General features: G+C 50.7%; 1 protein-coding gene across 2 annotated transcripts in view; it reads left to right on the top strand.

The window, feature by feature from the left end:
- Nucleotides 1-16,854, top strand: part of CCDC88C (coiled-coil domain containing 88C) — a 131,576-nt gene that overhangs the window by 100,102 nt on the left and 14,620 nt on the right. For both annotated transcript variants that reach the window (XM_014832075.3, XM_070514192.1), the window contains 7 exons: nt 373-534; nt 1,731-2,008; nt 5,073-5,216; nt 7,154-7,340; nt 9,320-9,465; nt 12,448-12,537; nt 13,913-14,151. In XM_014832075.3, the coding sequence (XP_014687561.3) occupies nt 373-534; nt 1,731-2,008; nt 5,073-5,216; nt 7,154-7,340; nt 9,320-9,465; nt 12,448-12,537; nt 13,913-14,151 (1,246 nt within the window). The remainder of the gene's footprint in view (nt 1-372; nt 535-1,730; nt 2,009-5,072; nt 5,217-7,153; nt 7,341-9,319; nt 9,466-12,447; nt 12,538-13,912; nt 14,152-16,854) is intronic.

The raw sequence follows: 16,854 nt of genomic DNA, 5'->3' as shown, positions 1-16,854 counted from the left end.
ATCCCACAGAAATACGTTCTGGGAGTGTTCAGCAGAAAACAAAGGGAAGCATTAGAGAAAAGACGAGGCGGCTTTAACTCCAGCTTGCCTGTGGCTCACACTCATTCACTCAGGTTCGATGCAGCTTCTCTGTTATTTGTATTCATTTCTATCTTGAAAACACATACAAAAAAAAAGTTGGGTTTTTTTCTTTTTCCACCTCTGTTGATTATCTTTTCCAAGAAGGGGATGTGTTACTTCTCTGCCCTGGCGGACTCTGTCTTTGGCCCCCCAAGCGTCACCTCTTGAGCATTCCTTACCGCTCAAGTCCCTGTGGCCGGTTAGTGTTTTCCGAGCCGGAGTCTGATCGACCTCATGCCTCTCTCTCCCTAGAACGCGGCCCTGCAGGCTGAGAAGCAGCTGCTCAAGGACCAGCTGCAGCACTTGGAGACCCAGAACGTGGCCTTCAGCAGTCAGATCCTGACCCTGCAGAAGCAGAGTGCCTTCCTGCAGGAGCACAACACGGCGCTGCAGACCCAGACGGCCAAGCTGCAGGTGAGGGCTCGGCTCGCAGGCCCAGCAGGTCCCGAGCCCGGGGGGTCGGGGGGGGGACGTTTCTCTGTGTCTCCTGGAGACCAGCCGGGAGCTCTCGGACTCTTCAGGCGAGCTGGACAAAGCGTGGGAGAGCTTGGGGGTTTGTTCTGTTTTATCTTTAATAGGCTCAATGTGAACAGTGGTTCCTAGCCTCAGGGTCTTTGACGGTGGTTTATAAGCTGTTTACCTGATGGAGCCTATAGCTGCAGGGGCTAAAACGTCATTTCTCTGCTTTTACTTGTGGTCTTGTCTCTTTCCCAAAAGCATCTTCCTTGAGATGTTCTAAGGAATGACTTGGAAAAGAGGTTCTGAGATCAAATAAATTTGGTTCAACAGAGCCTTTCTTAAGCTACTGTGAATTTTTATCTCCATGGGGACAGTGGGGTACGAAGTGACTTCCAGGCGGTTGAGAGCATCTGGCAAAACCTGTGCCACCTCTTTTAGGATGTTGGTTTTTATCTATGGCTCATAGATTGTAGGAAAATGAATTATCATTTATTAAGGCAGTCTCTGAGAAAAGTGTTTGAAAATATATAACTGAGGAGTCAGGGACAATAAAGAGGAAATTTTTGGCAGAGAGGTTGTGATTTGTTCTATTAAAACAAAAAAATAGGATATTGGTTTGCAGTTTATTTTTCTTGGTTTGTTGTTGTGATGTCTTGGGTTTTGGTATCAGGCTAATTCTGGCCTCAGAATGAGTTGGGAAGAATCATCTCTCCAGTTTTCTAACAATTTTGCATGTTAGGTGAGTGTTCTATAAATATCAATTAGGTTAAATTGGTTGGCAGTGTTCAGGTTCTATATCCTTACTGATTTGCTCTCCAGTTGTTCTAGAAAATAGGCTTTTAAAGGACTCAAAGAGGGTACCCAGGGAGCTTATCCAGAGAAAGAATATAATTTGCCCAGAAAAGGTCCTGTTGTGCAGAGCGGCTCAGGACTCAAGCCCCATTTGCTGGTCCCTTTATGCTGTTTCGGCCCCTTCCCAGAGCTGTTCCTTAAATTCTGGGAGAACTGTGCTCCCAGTGGGGTTTGGCCACCCTGAGGGTCCCTGTTATCTCGGCGTATGCCTCCAGCACCTGGCCCGGGTCCCTGGTGTGGCTCCCTGGGGCCTGCCCACTGCACGCGGTGAGGGGGCATCTCCTTCTGCCTCTCCGCAGGTGGAGAATTCCACCCTGAGCTCCCAGAGCGCCTCGCTCACTGCTCAGTACACGCTGCTCCAGAACCAGCAGACGGCGAAGGAGAGCGAGAACGAGACCCTGCAGAAGCAGCAGGAGCAGCTGTCGGCCGCCTACGAGGCCCTGCTTCAGGACCACGAGCACCTGGGCGCACTCCACGAGCGCCAGTCGGCCGAGTACGAGGCCCTCATCCGCCAGCACAGCTGCCTGAAAACGCTGCATCGGAACCTGGAGCTGGAGCACAAAGAGCTCTCGGAGAGGTGGGGTGGGAGGGCTCCCCCGGGCCCCTGTCCCCGCCTCTGCTCCCTCCGCGTTTCCTCTTGGCCCACTGCTCCGCATTGTCTGGGGCACCTGAACTTTCCCGAAGGGAAGTAACTCAAACGTCACCCTCAGCGCCTTGGGGTTTGTGCAGCTGGAGAGGCAGGAGGGCCCTGAGTGGAGAAGGGGGTACCGCGGCCAGTCCCTGCTCCCCTCAGGGTTCCCTCCTCCCCTCTCTTTCCTTTCCAAGCCGAGAGTCAGGAGGAAGTTCACCCCTGCTGCCAGTTTACAATGATGTGCTTTGTTTTTGTTTCCCAGGCTTTTTCTTCCCTATCAAGGTCTGGGCTGCTGCTTGCTGTTTTTTGACCTTTAATTATGGGAACTTTTGAATATATGGAAAGTAAACAGAGCAGGATAGTGAAACCCCCATGTGCCCATCACCCAGCTTTAGCGGTTATCGATATTCTGCCATCCTCAAGTTCCATCTATACCTCCCACTCTCCAACGCCACGCTCCTTTAAAATCTACATACATTGAAATGCACAAATCTCACCTTTGCACTCTTGACAAATCAGCGACCTAGGTTTTGCACGCATTCAGGCAGCCAGCATGGTCTGAGCTGCTGTCCAGGCAGATCTCTGATTGTGCCAGGTCCCTGGGCGGGTGTGGCAGGACCCAGAGTCTGGGGGGAGGTATGGTTGCACGTGACTCTAACGCAGGGGAGAGAGGCTCTCAAACACGTGGCATGGCATGGGGGAGTGGTTACCCCTTCCTGGGCTTGGGAGCTGTCCCTGCTGACAGTGTTCCCCTTGACTCAGCCTCCACAAGATGCTGAGCAAACGGCATGTCTTGCTGGGAGCAGCTGAGGTGCAGGACATTGCCATCGCAGAGACCCAGGAAGGTTGTTGACCCAGTGAAGACTCATGAGGGCATCTGATGGTGCTGTGAGTTCGGGGGTGATGACATTCATTCAGTCACTCACCCAAGACTTCCTTTGGCCTCTGTCTGGAGTCCTCTGCCCCCTTTACCCACCCAGATCTCCATCCTTCAGGGGCTGCTGAGACTCCTGCTCCTGTAAGACTTGCTGATCCCTCTGTCTACTCTGTTTCTTCTGCCTCTTGGCATTTCATCTGTCTCCTTCTGCACCCAACCTGTATTCATGCAACAGTTAGTGAGCGTCTGCTGTACCTGTGGTGCTGTGTGTAGACACGGCAAGGGATAGTCCAGGATAGTGGACTAAAGACGCAGAGCAAAAAAAGTGTTCACACAACTCTGAAACTAGCGTGCTGCCCACACTCAGCACACACTTCTGTGTCTAACTCGTTCCGTCCTGTTGTACATGATAACGTCTTTTGATATTCTCAGTTCCGTTCAGAGGAGGAGGGTTTTGGCAGGTGGAATTTGGCCTGGCTCTGAAGGAAGCGTTTGCTGTTGTTTTGCCTGGGTTCCTTGCCCAGTACAGTGTCCCGGAGTACTCGGGATTTTTTGTTGGTAGGACATATGACCGGAGGCTCCCTTGGTCTGTCTGCAGGAGGGCTGCGGGTTCGGAAGTCTAGGTACCTGGAACACAGGGATGATGGTTCTTACTGCATTTCATTGGAGACTTGAATCGGACACGCACTCATTCCTTCCTTTAACACCTGTTGACTGAGCGCCGTGCCTCGTACCAGGGATTCAGTGGGGAGCAAGACTCACACGGTTTCCACCCTACGGTGGGGTGGTTGCTAATGGTTGGAGGTGTGCTTCACCAGTGTGCTTTTCCAAGACATTCCAACAGGGAAGCAGGAGTTGGGAACCCTAATGGTCAGCCTGTGGCCCTCATTTGTCAAACCTGGGTGATTTTTTCCAGAATCATTAACCTGGATGAGAAAGGTCACTGCCCTGAAAGGTGGCGGAGCCCCCAACCCCCAGGTTTACCCTGCGGCAGCCTCTGCCCTGTGGCTAACACTGCACAAACGTCCTCCCCACAAGTCTTGGCTCAGTCACATGGTGCGGATACAGCTGATATGGGGGCCAGGGGTGGGCGTGATGGTCGGGGGGAGCAGAGAGAAGGTCTGAAGACCTAAGCCTGGACAGCTGGAACGCTGGGCGGTCTCTGTCAGACTGTCTCTGAGTGTGAAAAACTCGGGAAGGGGGTCTGGAGAGAGCGATTTGCCTGAATAGGGAAGATTGAAAGGTGGTGCCTCAGTCACAGCCTGGACTTGGCAGAGCTTGGGAGTCGTCCGTGAACACAGAAGGTTCCAGCAGGTGGGAGGAACAGCCTGGGGTTGTCAGGGACTCCATCCTTGTGCTCTGCTGCCCTCCAGAGACGGCTGTGCAGTAACCTATAAAGATTGAGAACAGAGAAGAAAATCAAAGGCCCGGGGGGAGGGGGGAGGCTGTGGGGGAGGGTAAGGACTGGGTGGGAGGGCTTGAGGAAAAATTGTGTGTTGGGGGAGGAGAGGAGGGGTGAACAACTGGCCGCTGACAGCTGCTCTGGCCCCACCAGGCAAGCCTCTGTCCCTCCTGCAAAGCCAGACCAAGAACAGGGAGATTCAGTTCCTAAGGGGAGGGTGGATGGCTTACCCAGCCCCTGGTGAGGAGGCTCGATCAGCTATTATGTTGGCTGTTCCGTGCAGTGGAGTTCAGCTGTTTATTCTGTGGTTTCTTTTAGATGTATTTGTGCTTAGTGAACCACCTGTAACTTATTTATAACTCCCTGAGACACGGGTGTGGATCTCAGCAAACAGTCATGGCATTCCCAGGTGGCTCAAGGAGGAAGGCTGCTTTGACAGGGAATCGAAGGGACCATGGAGACGTGTCGGGTGGGAGGAAGAAGACTCCTGGCTCCAGGGCTGGGGAGACCCCCCCCCCCAAGAGCTGGCCCATATGTCTCTCCCAGCCACGTTCTCCCATTACACTGCTGTCCAGCCTCACTCCCTGCCCATCCCCCTCAGCTCTGCGGAGAGAAGCCACCTGAGGAACCCTGTTTTTTCGTGGGGGGCTTTGCAGTCTTCTGGGGTGTGTGTTACCTGTAGGAAAAGAGGGCCCAGGACAAGCTCCCAGCGGGTGTGTCCCCTCCAACAGGCACAGTGACATGCTGAAACACAAGGCAGAGCTGGACGAGCTGGAGAAGGTTTTGCACACGGAGAGGGAGGCTCTGCAGCAAGAGCAGAGGACGAACGCCATCGCCACGAGCGAGAACCAGAGGCTGCGAGGAGAGCTGGACAGGTAAGCGTGCGGCGGCATCTGCTGTCCAGGCGTCCATTCACACCAACTCACTTAGCCCCACTGAGAGAGGGTCAGATGAGTCCCCTGATAACTGTATGTTTCTACAAATGCTGTCATGTTAACAGAGATAGTGGTGAGGTAGAAGGGAGCTCCAGCTGGTGGCTGGGATGGAGGGACCTGGGACAGTGCCTTGTCTAAGTTTGGCGGTCCTCACTCACGTCCCCCCCTTGTGATGATGACAATTGTTACAGGCACAGGTCCATTCATCATGTAAAGTAAGCTGCACAGTGATCTCGTGAAGGAGGTTCAGTCGATCCTCATTATTCACAGATTCCCTAGTTGTGAATTCACTTGCTGAAATGTATTTGCAACCCCCAAACCAGTCCTGAACATGCCCAGAATGGTGAGCTACCTGAGTCTTCCAACGCACGCATTTGCAGCTGAGGTTGCACAGGCGCTCACCCTCTGCCTTGTTTCAGCCCTCATTCTATGAACAAACGTCCTTTCCGCGGTCTATTTATTGCCGTGGTTTTCGTATTTTTGTGCTTTTTTGGTGACGATTTTGCTATTTAAAGTGGCCCCAGGTGGAGTGCTGGAGGGCTGTCTGGTGTCCTAGGCGCAAGGCTGTGATGTGCCGTATGGATTAAACACGGGTGGTAGACAGTGAGCTTTGTTGGGGCGTGAGTGATGGTGCTGTTGGCCATGAGTCTATTACATTAGGTATCTTTAAACAGAAACCTACATAAAACGAGCCATGTCTTGATCAGTTGACAGGAATGTTGTGACCACAGACTCACAGGAATCTACCGCTGTGTTTTCCCTACAAGCAGGGGTTCACTGTCACTAATTTCTTGTTCACGGCAGCTTTACAGAACGTCACGGCCATGAATAACGAGAATCGACTGGACTGTTATTACCCCCTTTTTGTTTTCAGATGAGGAAACAGGCTCAGAGAGATTAACTGACTTGTTCGAGGTCGGTGCTCCTAGTTAATGGCAGAGTCAGGATTTGAATCCAGGTCTTGACTCATCCCAGAGGCACAACCATATGAAGCTGGTTGCTCCCCACGTCCTTGTGTTGACGTGTCCCCACAGCCACAAACTCGGTGCCTCCAGAGTCCAGGCAGGTCAGGCGCATGGGGAGAGTCCCAGCGACAGACCAGACAGTGACATGGAGAATACACACGTCTAAAGGTCGTCAGCTGGGAGGCCAGCCTGGGGCTTCCAGGTCATCCTTTAGTTTATGCTTTTTTCTTAAGAGAAGCTGGACATCTGAATGTTGATGTGAAACTTTCCAATTTTTAAATATTGACAAACTAATTCATTTAAAAAAAAAAAAACTATGCAGGCCAAACGATACCTCTGTGTCCAGATTGAGTCTGTGAGCCTCTGGTAATTTGAGCTTTCTGATATAAATGTTCCCCTGGGAAACCCCAATTGGATAATAATTACGATGATGGTGATAATTTTAGTGGATTATGTAATACCCCAGCAGCTCATGTTTTATTTATCTCAGGAGTTGGAATTAGAAAAGGGCTTAGAATTAGGGAGAAGAGCTGGGCATAGACGTAGAGTTTTAGAGCAAAAGTGTTCTGGTTCAATGTTTTAAAAAAATATTTTAACAGCAGAACCCTTTTTTCCAAGTAGGCGAGTATCTCAAAGCCTTAAATATAGGAGATCATAACAGTGATGCCCTATTGAAGTGGGTGGCTGAGCCTGCCTGTTCTGTCTCCCCTGGTTCCACGTGGGACACCAGGGGTACCCCCAAAGAACCCCCAAGAACACAGTTTGAAAACCACCGATTTTGTTCAGCCTCCTCATTGACATGTGAGAAAACTGTGGCCCAGAGAGGTTGTGGTTTTGTCTAAGCTTGCACAGCTGGAACGGAGCCTAGGAGCTCTCTTCAGCCCCTTGGCCCTATGGCTCTCCACCCCACAGGGTCAATTTCCTGCACCACCAGCTGAAGGGGGAGTACGAGGAGCTGCATGCCCACACCAAGGAGCTGAAAACCTCGCTGAACAACTCGCAGCTGGAGCTGAACCGCTGGCAGGCCCGGTTCGACGAGCTGAAGGAGCAGCACCAGAGCATGGACATCTCGCTGACCAAGCTGGACAACCACTGCGAGGTGAGGCCTGGGGCTGGGCAGGGCCTCAGGACACGGGGGCTAGGCCCCTGGGCCCACAGGCTTGGGCTCAGCGGGGTGGTGATGGGTCCTGGTTGCTGTCTGTTCGAAGACTGGATGTGAGGGCAGCATGGAGGCCAAGAGGAAGCCAGAGACGTATGGAAGGGGTGCGGGCACCACGATTGTAGGGATGCGGTAGAAAACACTTCCTGTCTGACCTTTGCCTCTTGCAGGGTCAGGGGAGGCGCGTGGAAACAGCTGTTTTATTTCTGTCCTCGCTGCCGTGTCTGCACTGCCTTCCATTTCTTTCCTGTCATTAGCTGCGCTGTTCTGGAGAAACGGCATGAATTTGCCCCCATTCTTGGGTCTGGCAGCCTGGTTCTGGATCCTGGGGCAGTCAGGATGGAGCTTACTCAGGAGTCCCCTGGTTTCCAGAGGGGCAGGGCTGTCCCTTCTGGGGCACTAGGCTAGAAAGTATCTTCTTAAGCAGCAGAACTTCTCAGAGGAAATCGTAAGCAGACCCCAGGACAGGTAAGATGGGCAAAATGGATCAGGCAGGGGAGAGCGGCCAGGTCCCACCCCAGCCCCGAGATGCCCTGAGGACAGCCAGCCCCCCCTGGACACAGCTCCTCTCACCTTTTGATATGGAGGAGCGCTCTGAGAAGCCTTTTCCTTTGAGTCTGAGGGGGCTCTGTGGAACAACACGGATGGGAAAACCGAGGTCTGGGGTGCCAAGATACCTGAAGGCCGTGCAGGGCTGGTGCACACACATAGAGGAGGTTGGGCTGAGACAAAGGCAGAGAGGATGCCTTTCCCACCATGGGCTGTGCAGTCACAGGGACCAGGGCCTACAATAGTGGATTGGAACCCGTCTGTCTGAAGCCAGAGCCTGTGATTTTCCCACCACACCAACCATGATGGCATTCTCTGGAGCAGGAGGGGTGAACTTCAGCCCACAAGTCTAATCCCACCCAGTGCCTGTTTTTATACGGCCGTGAACTTAATGGCTTTTATGTTTTTTAATAGTCGGGAAAAAATCAAAAAAAGAATAATATTTTGTGGCAAGTGAAAATGAGCATCCATAAGTAAGGTTGTTTTTAGACGTGGACACACCCATGCGTTTGCCTGTTGTCTGTGGCTGCTTTCCTCCTGCAGCCTCAGAGCTGGGTGGTTGAAACTGAGACCGCCGTCTGGCCTGGGAAGCCTCAGATATTTACCATCTAGCTCTTTACAGAAAAGCGTGCTGACCCTGTTCTAGAGCAGAGCTGTTCAATAGAAATACAACGGGGGCTGGCCCCGTGGCCGAGTGGTTAAGTTCGCGCACTCCGCTGCAGGTGGCCCAGTGTTTCCTTGGTTCGAATCCTGGGCGCGGACATGGCACTGCTCATCAAACCACGTTGGGGCAGCGTCCCACATGCCACAACTAGAAGGACCCACAATGAAGAATATACAACTATGTACCAGGGGGCTTTGGGGAGAAAAAGGAAAAAATAAAAAATCTTTAAAAAAAAAAAAATAGAAATACAACGCAAGCCACAATCATAATGTAAAATTTTCCAGTAGCCACGTTAAAAAAGAAACAGATGGGATTAATTTATTTTATTCAGGCAGTATATTTAAAATATTGCCATTTCAACATGTAACCCCAAAAAACTTATTAATGAGGTATTTCATATTTTTTTTCTTACAGTAAGATCTTCAGATCTGTTGTGTGTTTTGCACTCGTAGCACATCTCAGTTTGGAGTAGCTGGATTTTAAGTGCTCGGCAGCCACATGTTGCCAGTGGCTGCCGGATTGGACAGGGCAGGTGCAGAGGGAACTCAGCTGTTTCCGTGTTACGGGCTGTATTGGGCCTTCCAAGTGTAGCTAATACTGAGATAGACATCTTTGTGCACGTGGCCTTTCCCTTCTTTTAGAAGCTAGAGTCCCAGCAGTGGAACCACGGGGTCGCAGTCTGAGACGTTGTTGATCTGTGTTTTAGCTGCTCGCCCGTCTCAAGGGGAACTTGGAGGAAGAAAATCATCACCTCCTGAGCCAGATCCAGCTGTTGAGCCAACAGAACCAGATGCTTCTCGAGCAGAACATGGAGAGCAAGGAGCAGTACCACGAGGAGCAGAAGCAGTACATGTAAGGGGGTGTGGGGGTGATGCCTGTAGACAGAGGGGTCCTCGCTTCCCCACCCCACACCAAGACCGGTGATGTTCTGGGCAAAGAACTGTCCCTGGGCCCGTTGGCGTCCTGAGGGCAAGGGGACAGACCATCCTACCAGCTCATCCTTCTCTTGGTTTCCCTGGAATGGTTCTAGATTTCCGCAGGTGGTAGTGGTTAGTTTTTGCTTGCTTTGCAAAGGCACTGCCCACTGACAGAAGCTGCTTAATCTGCTTTTAGAATTTTAGAATTCTGGGGGCCGGCCCTGTGGCCAAGTGGTTAGGTGTGCGTGCTCCACCTTTGGTGGCCCAGCGTTTTGCCAGTTCGGATCCTAGGCGTGGACATGGCACCTCTCATCAGGCTATACTGAGGCGGTGTCCCCCATGCCACAACTAAGAGGACCCACAACTAAAATATACAACTCTGTACTGGGGGGATTGGGGGAAGAAAAGCAGAGGGGGAAAAAAAGAAGATTGGCAATAGTTCTTAGCTCAGGTGCCAATCTTTAAAAAAAAACAAAAGAATTAAGTTCACTTCTAAAAATATGATAGTGCTAATGAGAAGTGTCTTAGGGAAAGAATTCAAATCAAAGACTGAGCATAGGTGCTGTAACCTATCTCTTTCTATCTCCTGTGTCTGTTCTCCCCTGGATCACCTGGGGAGTGGGTTATTGATGTGACACTTGTCCTCCCTCAGCTGGTATTTATGGAGTGCTGGCTTCAGCGTAGGCCCTGGGAGGTGCACAGAACCAGTCCCCTGGTGGCCAGGAACTAGAATAGGGCTGGTGGGATGTGGAGCACAGCTGTGTCCATACCAGACAGATGTTCAGGAGCCACACGGAGGTGTGGAAGGAAGCGTAGTGGTGGGAGTTGGGGTTCTGAGCAGACACGGGATGGGGAGAAGGCAGGCCAGGTGGAGGGACGTGCGGTGGAGCACGGCAGTGGTCTGGGTGCAGGCAGTGTGCAGGGAGTGTTAGGAGAGAAGGCCGGAGAAGGAGGCCGGCGCTCAGTGTGGAAGGCTTCCATGCTCGGCTAACAAGTTTGGGTTCACTGGGAAGTGTTTGAGGCCTAGGAAGCTGCCAGACATAGAGGTCCGGAGGAAGAGCCGTGGTGCTGGAAACTTCGTGGTTTGGAAGTCGAGTAATCCAACGTGCATCTCGTGGATCCAGAGTGGTTTTCACCACTCCGCGCTGTGCTGGTTGGACTGTCCTTCCACGTGACCAGGAGTGGCTGGCCAGGCTGGGGAAGAGGAGACCCGCTGGCAGAGGGCCGTGGACACAGCAGACGCCGGCGTACTGTCCTGGCTTTCTCCGATGTAACAGTGCTCCTTTGTTCTCCTCCCAGCTCCATCTGCTCGTCTAGAGTTGGCTCTCCACCCACCGAAGGATGGTTTACATTGAAAACCATGCTGTCATTTGGGGCTAGAAATGACCATTGCTCCAAGTTGGCCTTCTGCAATCCAGCTGATAAAAATTGCCAGTAGAGGTTGGGCAGGTGCTAACTAGACGAGTAGGAGCCTGGCACCTGGGGGTTGGGGAGTGATTGGATGATGGTTTTGCATTAGAGAGTGTCTGCAGAAGGCCAGGGAGTTGGCAAGCTTCCCGGAGCCGGCTCCGAGTGGAGCACCGGGTGCTGGGAGGGGTGCGGCGCCTGCACTCCATGAGTGTGTGCATCTATGGGGCCAAACACAACCACGAAGCGTGAGGCCCAGCAGCACAGCTGTGAGCACAGAGTAACAACACAGATGTCAAGCCAGGGGAGCCAGGAGCAGAGCAAGGCTGGTGGTGGGCCCCCAGTATTTCGTGAAGCTGTCGCTTTTTATGAGGTGCTCACTTCATGGGGAACTCTTGGGAAAGTCCTCGGTTTGGGTGGAGCTGCAGCAGCTTCACACCTGAAGGAGCCTGAACAATTGCCTCTCGTCCAGAGGTGTCATTTTCATACAAGGAATCCAGGAGTCTGGGCTGTCAAGGCCACACAGGTGGCAAGAGGTGGGTGCAGGACAGGAGTCTGGTGGCCCTGACGGCACGTTATATAGAGTCTACCACGTGCACCACCCCCATGATGCCCTGAGATAAAAACACACCCTTCGTATCAGGAAGGCCAGAATCTCCCCGTCAGCAGAGGTGCCGCACTTCGGGCAGCCCCAAGGTTCAAGAGGTTTCTGTTTGGTCCTTTCTGTGTATTTGTGAAATACACGGAAAATGTGAAGTGGTTTCCGACATTTAGAAATCAGGAGATTTCACTTCGTAGCCCAGGTTTCTGGCTTCTCTGGAAAAATCGGAAGATCTGCCCCCACCAGGTCTGCATTCCCTCCCATGTGGCAGCCATCTGCTGGAACTGGCACCATGTATTCGACCTTGCCACAGTCCCCACTACTCCCTCTGGTCTTTCCAAGCCCACTTGCTCCTTATCTCTTGGCTGTCCCCTGAAAGCTTTTGAGTTTGTTCCTGTGGAAGTGTTATCAGAAATTCGACCTTGGAATGGGTCAAGGTCAGAGGTCTGACTTTGCTGAACTGATGTTTTTCAACCTTGGTGCTCTTGGTGCCCACCCAACTCCCTGAGGGCAGACCTCTCCCCCCGACCAAAGATATTGTCATTGAGCACCCCAGGAGCTAGCCTAAGTGCTAGTGTCTGACCCCAAGTGCTCCATGTCCTGAATGACCTGACTGGAAAGTCCTTGGAGTTTCCCGGCTTGAGTTCCCAGGTGGTCAGGGCTTTGCTCCCTTACAGAAGATCCTAGATCTTTCGTAAGTCTCCTTGAGGTATTGAACCTTTCTGGAGCCGTGCTGGATGCTTCCATTCACATATTCCCAACTCAGTGATCATGCTCATCATGAGCATGTGACGTCTGAATCCCAGAAAAATGCCTGTATCCCCTGGGCCGGGTCCCAGGCTGGGCTGATGAGTCAATTCACTTGTTTTATTTAAAACTGGATTGTTTTTCTTTCCGCTCTGTTCACAGAGACAAATTAAATGCCTTACGGAGACAAAAGGAAAAACTGGAAGAAAAAATCATGGATCAGTACAAGTTCTACGATCCTGCTCCAAAGAAGTGAGTTGATTTAAGTTTCAGGGACCTAAACACAGAACAGAAAAGCTTCCTTTTTCAGGAATGGAGGGAAATCTGTAGCCTTCCAGAGCAGTGCCCAGCTTGTAGGGCCCATATCCTCCACTACCTGGGAGGTCATCTCCCACAGCAAAAAGAGTTTAGAATTTCTTTAAGCCCCACCCTCCATACTCCAGCCCCTCCTGGGAGGGAGGGCAGGTAACAGCTGACCCCGTGACACCAAGGCCTAAATGAGCCGCGAACCCTTTAAGGGGCAGAGAGTCGTGGTTTTGGAGCCATTAAAGCAGGATGGAAGGGTTGCCTTGTCAGGTTTTGTCTCAGGATTTAACAGGACGTAGAAAGCCACGTTCCTGTTTTGGGTAGGACGCCTGGACCCACTGTTTTCAAACACAGGAACCTTTTGGCCTTACACAAATCCCTCTGGATTCACGGGACCCTGGGGCGGGTTCACAGACTCCTTCCCTTCCCCAGAGAGCAGCAGCCCTGGGTCGTGGGGCTGGCTGTCCCCAGAGACAACTGGCATCTGTCCAACAGGGCTTCCTCTGAGCCCAGGCACTGGCCCTTCAGGTTGTCCTGTTCTAGCCCAGCCCCAAAGTCAAAATCACCATGAATCCTTCAAGGCCTCTCTGTGGAAATCCCAGAACCACAGAATCTCAGAACCTCCGCCTCTGCCTTCTGTTACAGAGAGATTGAGGCCGGGTGAGGAAAGGGAGGGATGGGTGGAAACGCAGTGCTGTGCAGTGGCAGGGCCAGGGTTCAAACCCGGGCTGGTCTCCTCGCTACGTTGGAATGCCTCCCTTTGCCAGTTCACTACAGCTTCATCACTTACCTTCTAAATTCACCGTTTTTAATTCAGATGACTCACTCTCCCCTGCTCCCCTCCCCTTGCCCGATTCCTCAGCGCCAGGCTGTAGTCAACGAATGCCAGCTTACGCACTTATTCACTTTAGCAGAACAGGAGGAGGTCAGTGACTGTTCCTGAAAGTGGCATTTTGACAGAAAAATTGCCCACGAACACAGCTCCGATTAGCTCTGTACCACCTCCTTTATTTCTCAAAGATAATCAAGAGTTAACGGGCCTATTGGAAGCTGTTTTCCTGAGAGACTAGTGTGCGTTTCTGCCACGATGCACCCTTCTGCCATCCCTCGGCCTGTGTGTAACTGAGAATTATCTTCCACCTCCTGAGCCCCCATTGCAGTGATCATGGGGGTTGTGGAGAGTACCATCATTCTGAACCCCAAGTTAATGGCCAGCTTCCCAGGCTGGTGATGGCAACCTCAGGCCACGTTAGGGCACCCAGTGACCTGCTGGAGGGGGCAGTGAGGGTTGGTTGTGTCCTAAAAATCTACGTCTCACTAGGAAAAACCACTGGATTGGAGCCAAAGCCTTAGTCAAGCTTATCAAACCAAAGAAAGAGGGTTCCAGAGAACGACTGAGGTCAACCACAGATGGCCCTCCCTGGCCGTCGGAGTCCCCAGACCCGGCCTCACCGTCTGCTTCTCAGCCTCTCAGATCGCAGTCAGAGAACCCCGAGACCACCCCATCAGGCTCAAATGGTGCAGAAGAGCGTGACCCCCACAACGGGCCCGTGGGGAAAGGTAGGGGGGCCGGCCTGGCCGCAGTCAGGGTGTGGAGGGGACGATCTCAAGGACTCCCCCGTTGGACTGGGTAGGATGCGACGGGGTGTGGATGTGCACATGTGTTTGTAGGGCGTGAGGGTGTATTGCATACGTGCACATCTGTCTCCTTAGGTGTGTTAATAACCAAGTAGAAAATAGACATCCAAGTCAGTGTTGTGGCAGCTTCATCCCATAACTATTTTGTTATTTTACGACGACAGTCATCGCTCATCACGTAGATGTGGTCGGGACTCAAATATCCAAAGCTGACAGCCACGTAGGCACCATAGAGACAAGCTCAGTAGCGTATGTTTTGGGGTCTCCTTGTATGTGTCAAAGATGTAGGGTAAGCTCTTTCTATAGGGAGATCCTGGTGGTTTTATACATCCTGTACGTACGCAGGATCCTCAGCAAGTCTTGTGTGGCTCTCGTCTTTTGATCACTTTGAAAGGCAGGTCAGGTTTTCTTCTCCCACCTGATCTGGACTTAGGTCCTCCCACCACAGGGCACAGTTTACCTTTTCACTTAGGGCTGTCATTTGGGGTTTGCCCGAGGTTCTGAAATGGATTTCTAGTTGTATGTGGTGTATTTCATGGAATCTAAGAGGCTGTCAATATAAGATGCACAATTGCTTCACGTTTCACTAGGGAAAAAACACTGGCAGCCAAATGATGCAGTGTGCACCCCGTGGAACTGTGATTAGCCTCTTGTTGAAGAGCTCTTCTAAAAGACCGAATTAGGTTATTGTGTACACACACAAAAGGAAAATATGAGCAGAATAAATTGGTGTGACAGGGACAATTTTGTCACAGTTGCCACCCAGCCAACGGTCACTGTAAGACATCGTGAAAGCTGCGTCCTGATTTCAGAGATGTTAAGGTATGGGGGGAAATGTGCATCTTAGAATCGATTAAACACAGCAGATGCCTTAAATGTCGTTAAATTTTCAAATTTACTTTTAAAATACTGCTTATGGATTGCTTATGCCAAACCTGCACCCTGAGTAATTTAAATTTTTATGAAGGACGCCAGGACTTTCTGAAGATCACTTATACCTGAGACCCATGTGTTCTCGGGGGCTGACATTACAGCACTAAGGGCCAGTGACAGAGCCACCCTCTGTGACTTGTGACAAGCCTTTCAGGGGTGACATTCACCACTTCAAATCCTGTCATTGTCATTTCAAATGCATAAAAGAAATATGGTCACGAGCACACATTTTCGGGGAGGCATGGTTGCATTCCTATTCTTTATGGGGAATGAAGTTAGGGAAAAGCCTCGTGCAGGTAAACGATGATGAAGTTTAGCATTTGCGTTTCCCTGGAGGGCTTCTCTTGCCTCGGGTTTTCATATCGGCTATTTAAATTTTTTAACATTTATCACCTCAACTTGAATTATTCTTTACGTTCACTTTTTTTAATTAACTATAAGCAGCCTAATTGAGTTGGGAAGACGTTTCAGAGGAAAAAAATGATTTACTGGTCCAGACTGTTGCACCAACCCGTGAATGAGCACATCAGTGATAATTATTAATAACAGCAGCCACGTGTTGGACGGGCTCTCTTAGCTCAGCACCCTTTTAACTAATTTACATGGTTTATCTGTCTCATTTAGTCCTAACTATCCTGTGAAGTGATAATTATCCCCTTTAGAGCTGAGAAAGTGAGGTTCAACAAGATTCAGCGCTTGCTGATACGTTAAGTAGTACAACTGAGATCCGAACACAGGTCTGCGTTGAATTTAAGTTGGTCCCTTATTCTGTGGTGTGAGTGACGGCCACCAGGTGGCGCTGTGGAGGAAGGAATAACCGAGGTTCTGGTCTCAGCTTTAATCCTCAATCCGAAATTGGATAAATCGTCTAGCTTAATGTTTGACACATTCAGCAAGTTAGACCAATTATCTGCTCTGATAAGGCTTTCTAATTTGAAGGCCGTGAAGTGTAGGATTGTAGTAGAGGATGCGTAGGAAGTCTAAAGGATGTAATTCTTGGTGTTGAGGGGTTTTTGGTATGAAAAAGAGGCATTTTCATTATTTTTAAACTCATCCTGCCAAAAGAGGTTATTTTAGATGTACAAATATTATTGGCAAATACTTCAGGGAGACCATTTCATTACAGCCGGCCAGAAACACGTCATTAAGTATTTCCAAGGTCCTAGAACCAGGAGGAGGAGGAGTGTGGGAGCCAAATTGTCAGGGAGCCTGTCATTAAAATGGATGAGTAAGAAAAGCCGGGTCCTAAATTAATAAACATTTTCACTTAATAATTCAACACATTTAAATTGAAAAACAGTCCAAGCCGTTGGCTCCTTGAGCCATAGATAATTCTCCTCACAAGCTGAGTAAGTAAAGCACTGACACTAAGATGCCGCTAAATTAATTAAATTGAGTCTGAGCATAAATGATTCACCGAGTCTTGATTCCGGCCTTGTCCTGGGTATTGTTTCCATCCTTCCCGGGCTGGACAGGATTCTGATTCCCTAAGTGCGTGTAGCTGATTTAGAGTCATTTGTTGTTATTCATTTCATTTATTTGTTGTTGTTTTTTTTTTTCCTTCCTCTTTTGGGTTATCCGGGTGATAACAATTTAGCAACTCAGCGCAAAAAGAGTCCCTTTTTGAGAAGCAAAAGCAAGGACAAAGACAAGTCTCCAACGGCCCACCCGGCTCTCTCTAAACGCCTGCGG

This window comes from Equus asinus, chromosome 7, assembly GCF_041296235.1.
Source record: "Equus asinus isolate D_3611 breed Donkey chromosome 7, EquAss-T2T_v2, whole genome shotgun sequence".
In the NCBI taxonomy this organism is placed as follows: Eukaryota; Metazoa; Chordata; class Mammalia; order Perissodactyla; family Equidae; genus Equus; species Equus asinus.
This window is presented reverse-complemented; position numbering and strand designations above follow the sequence as displayed.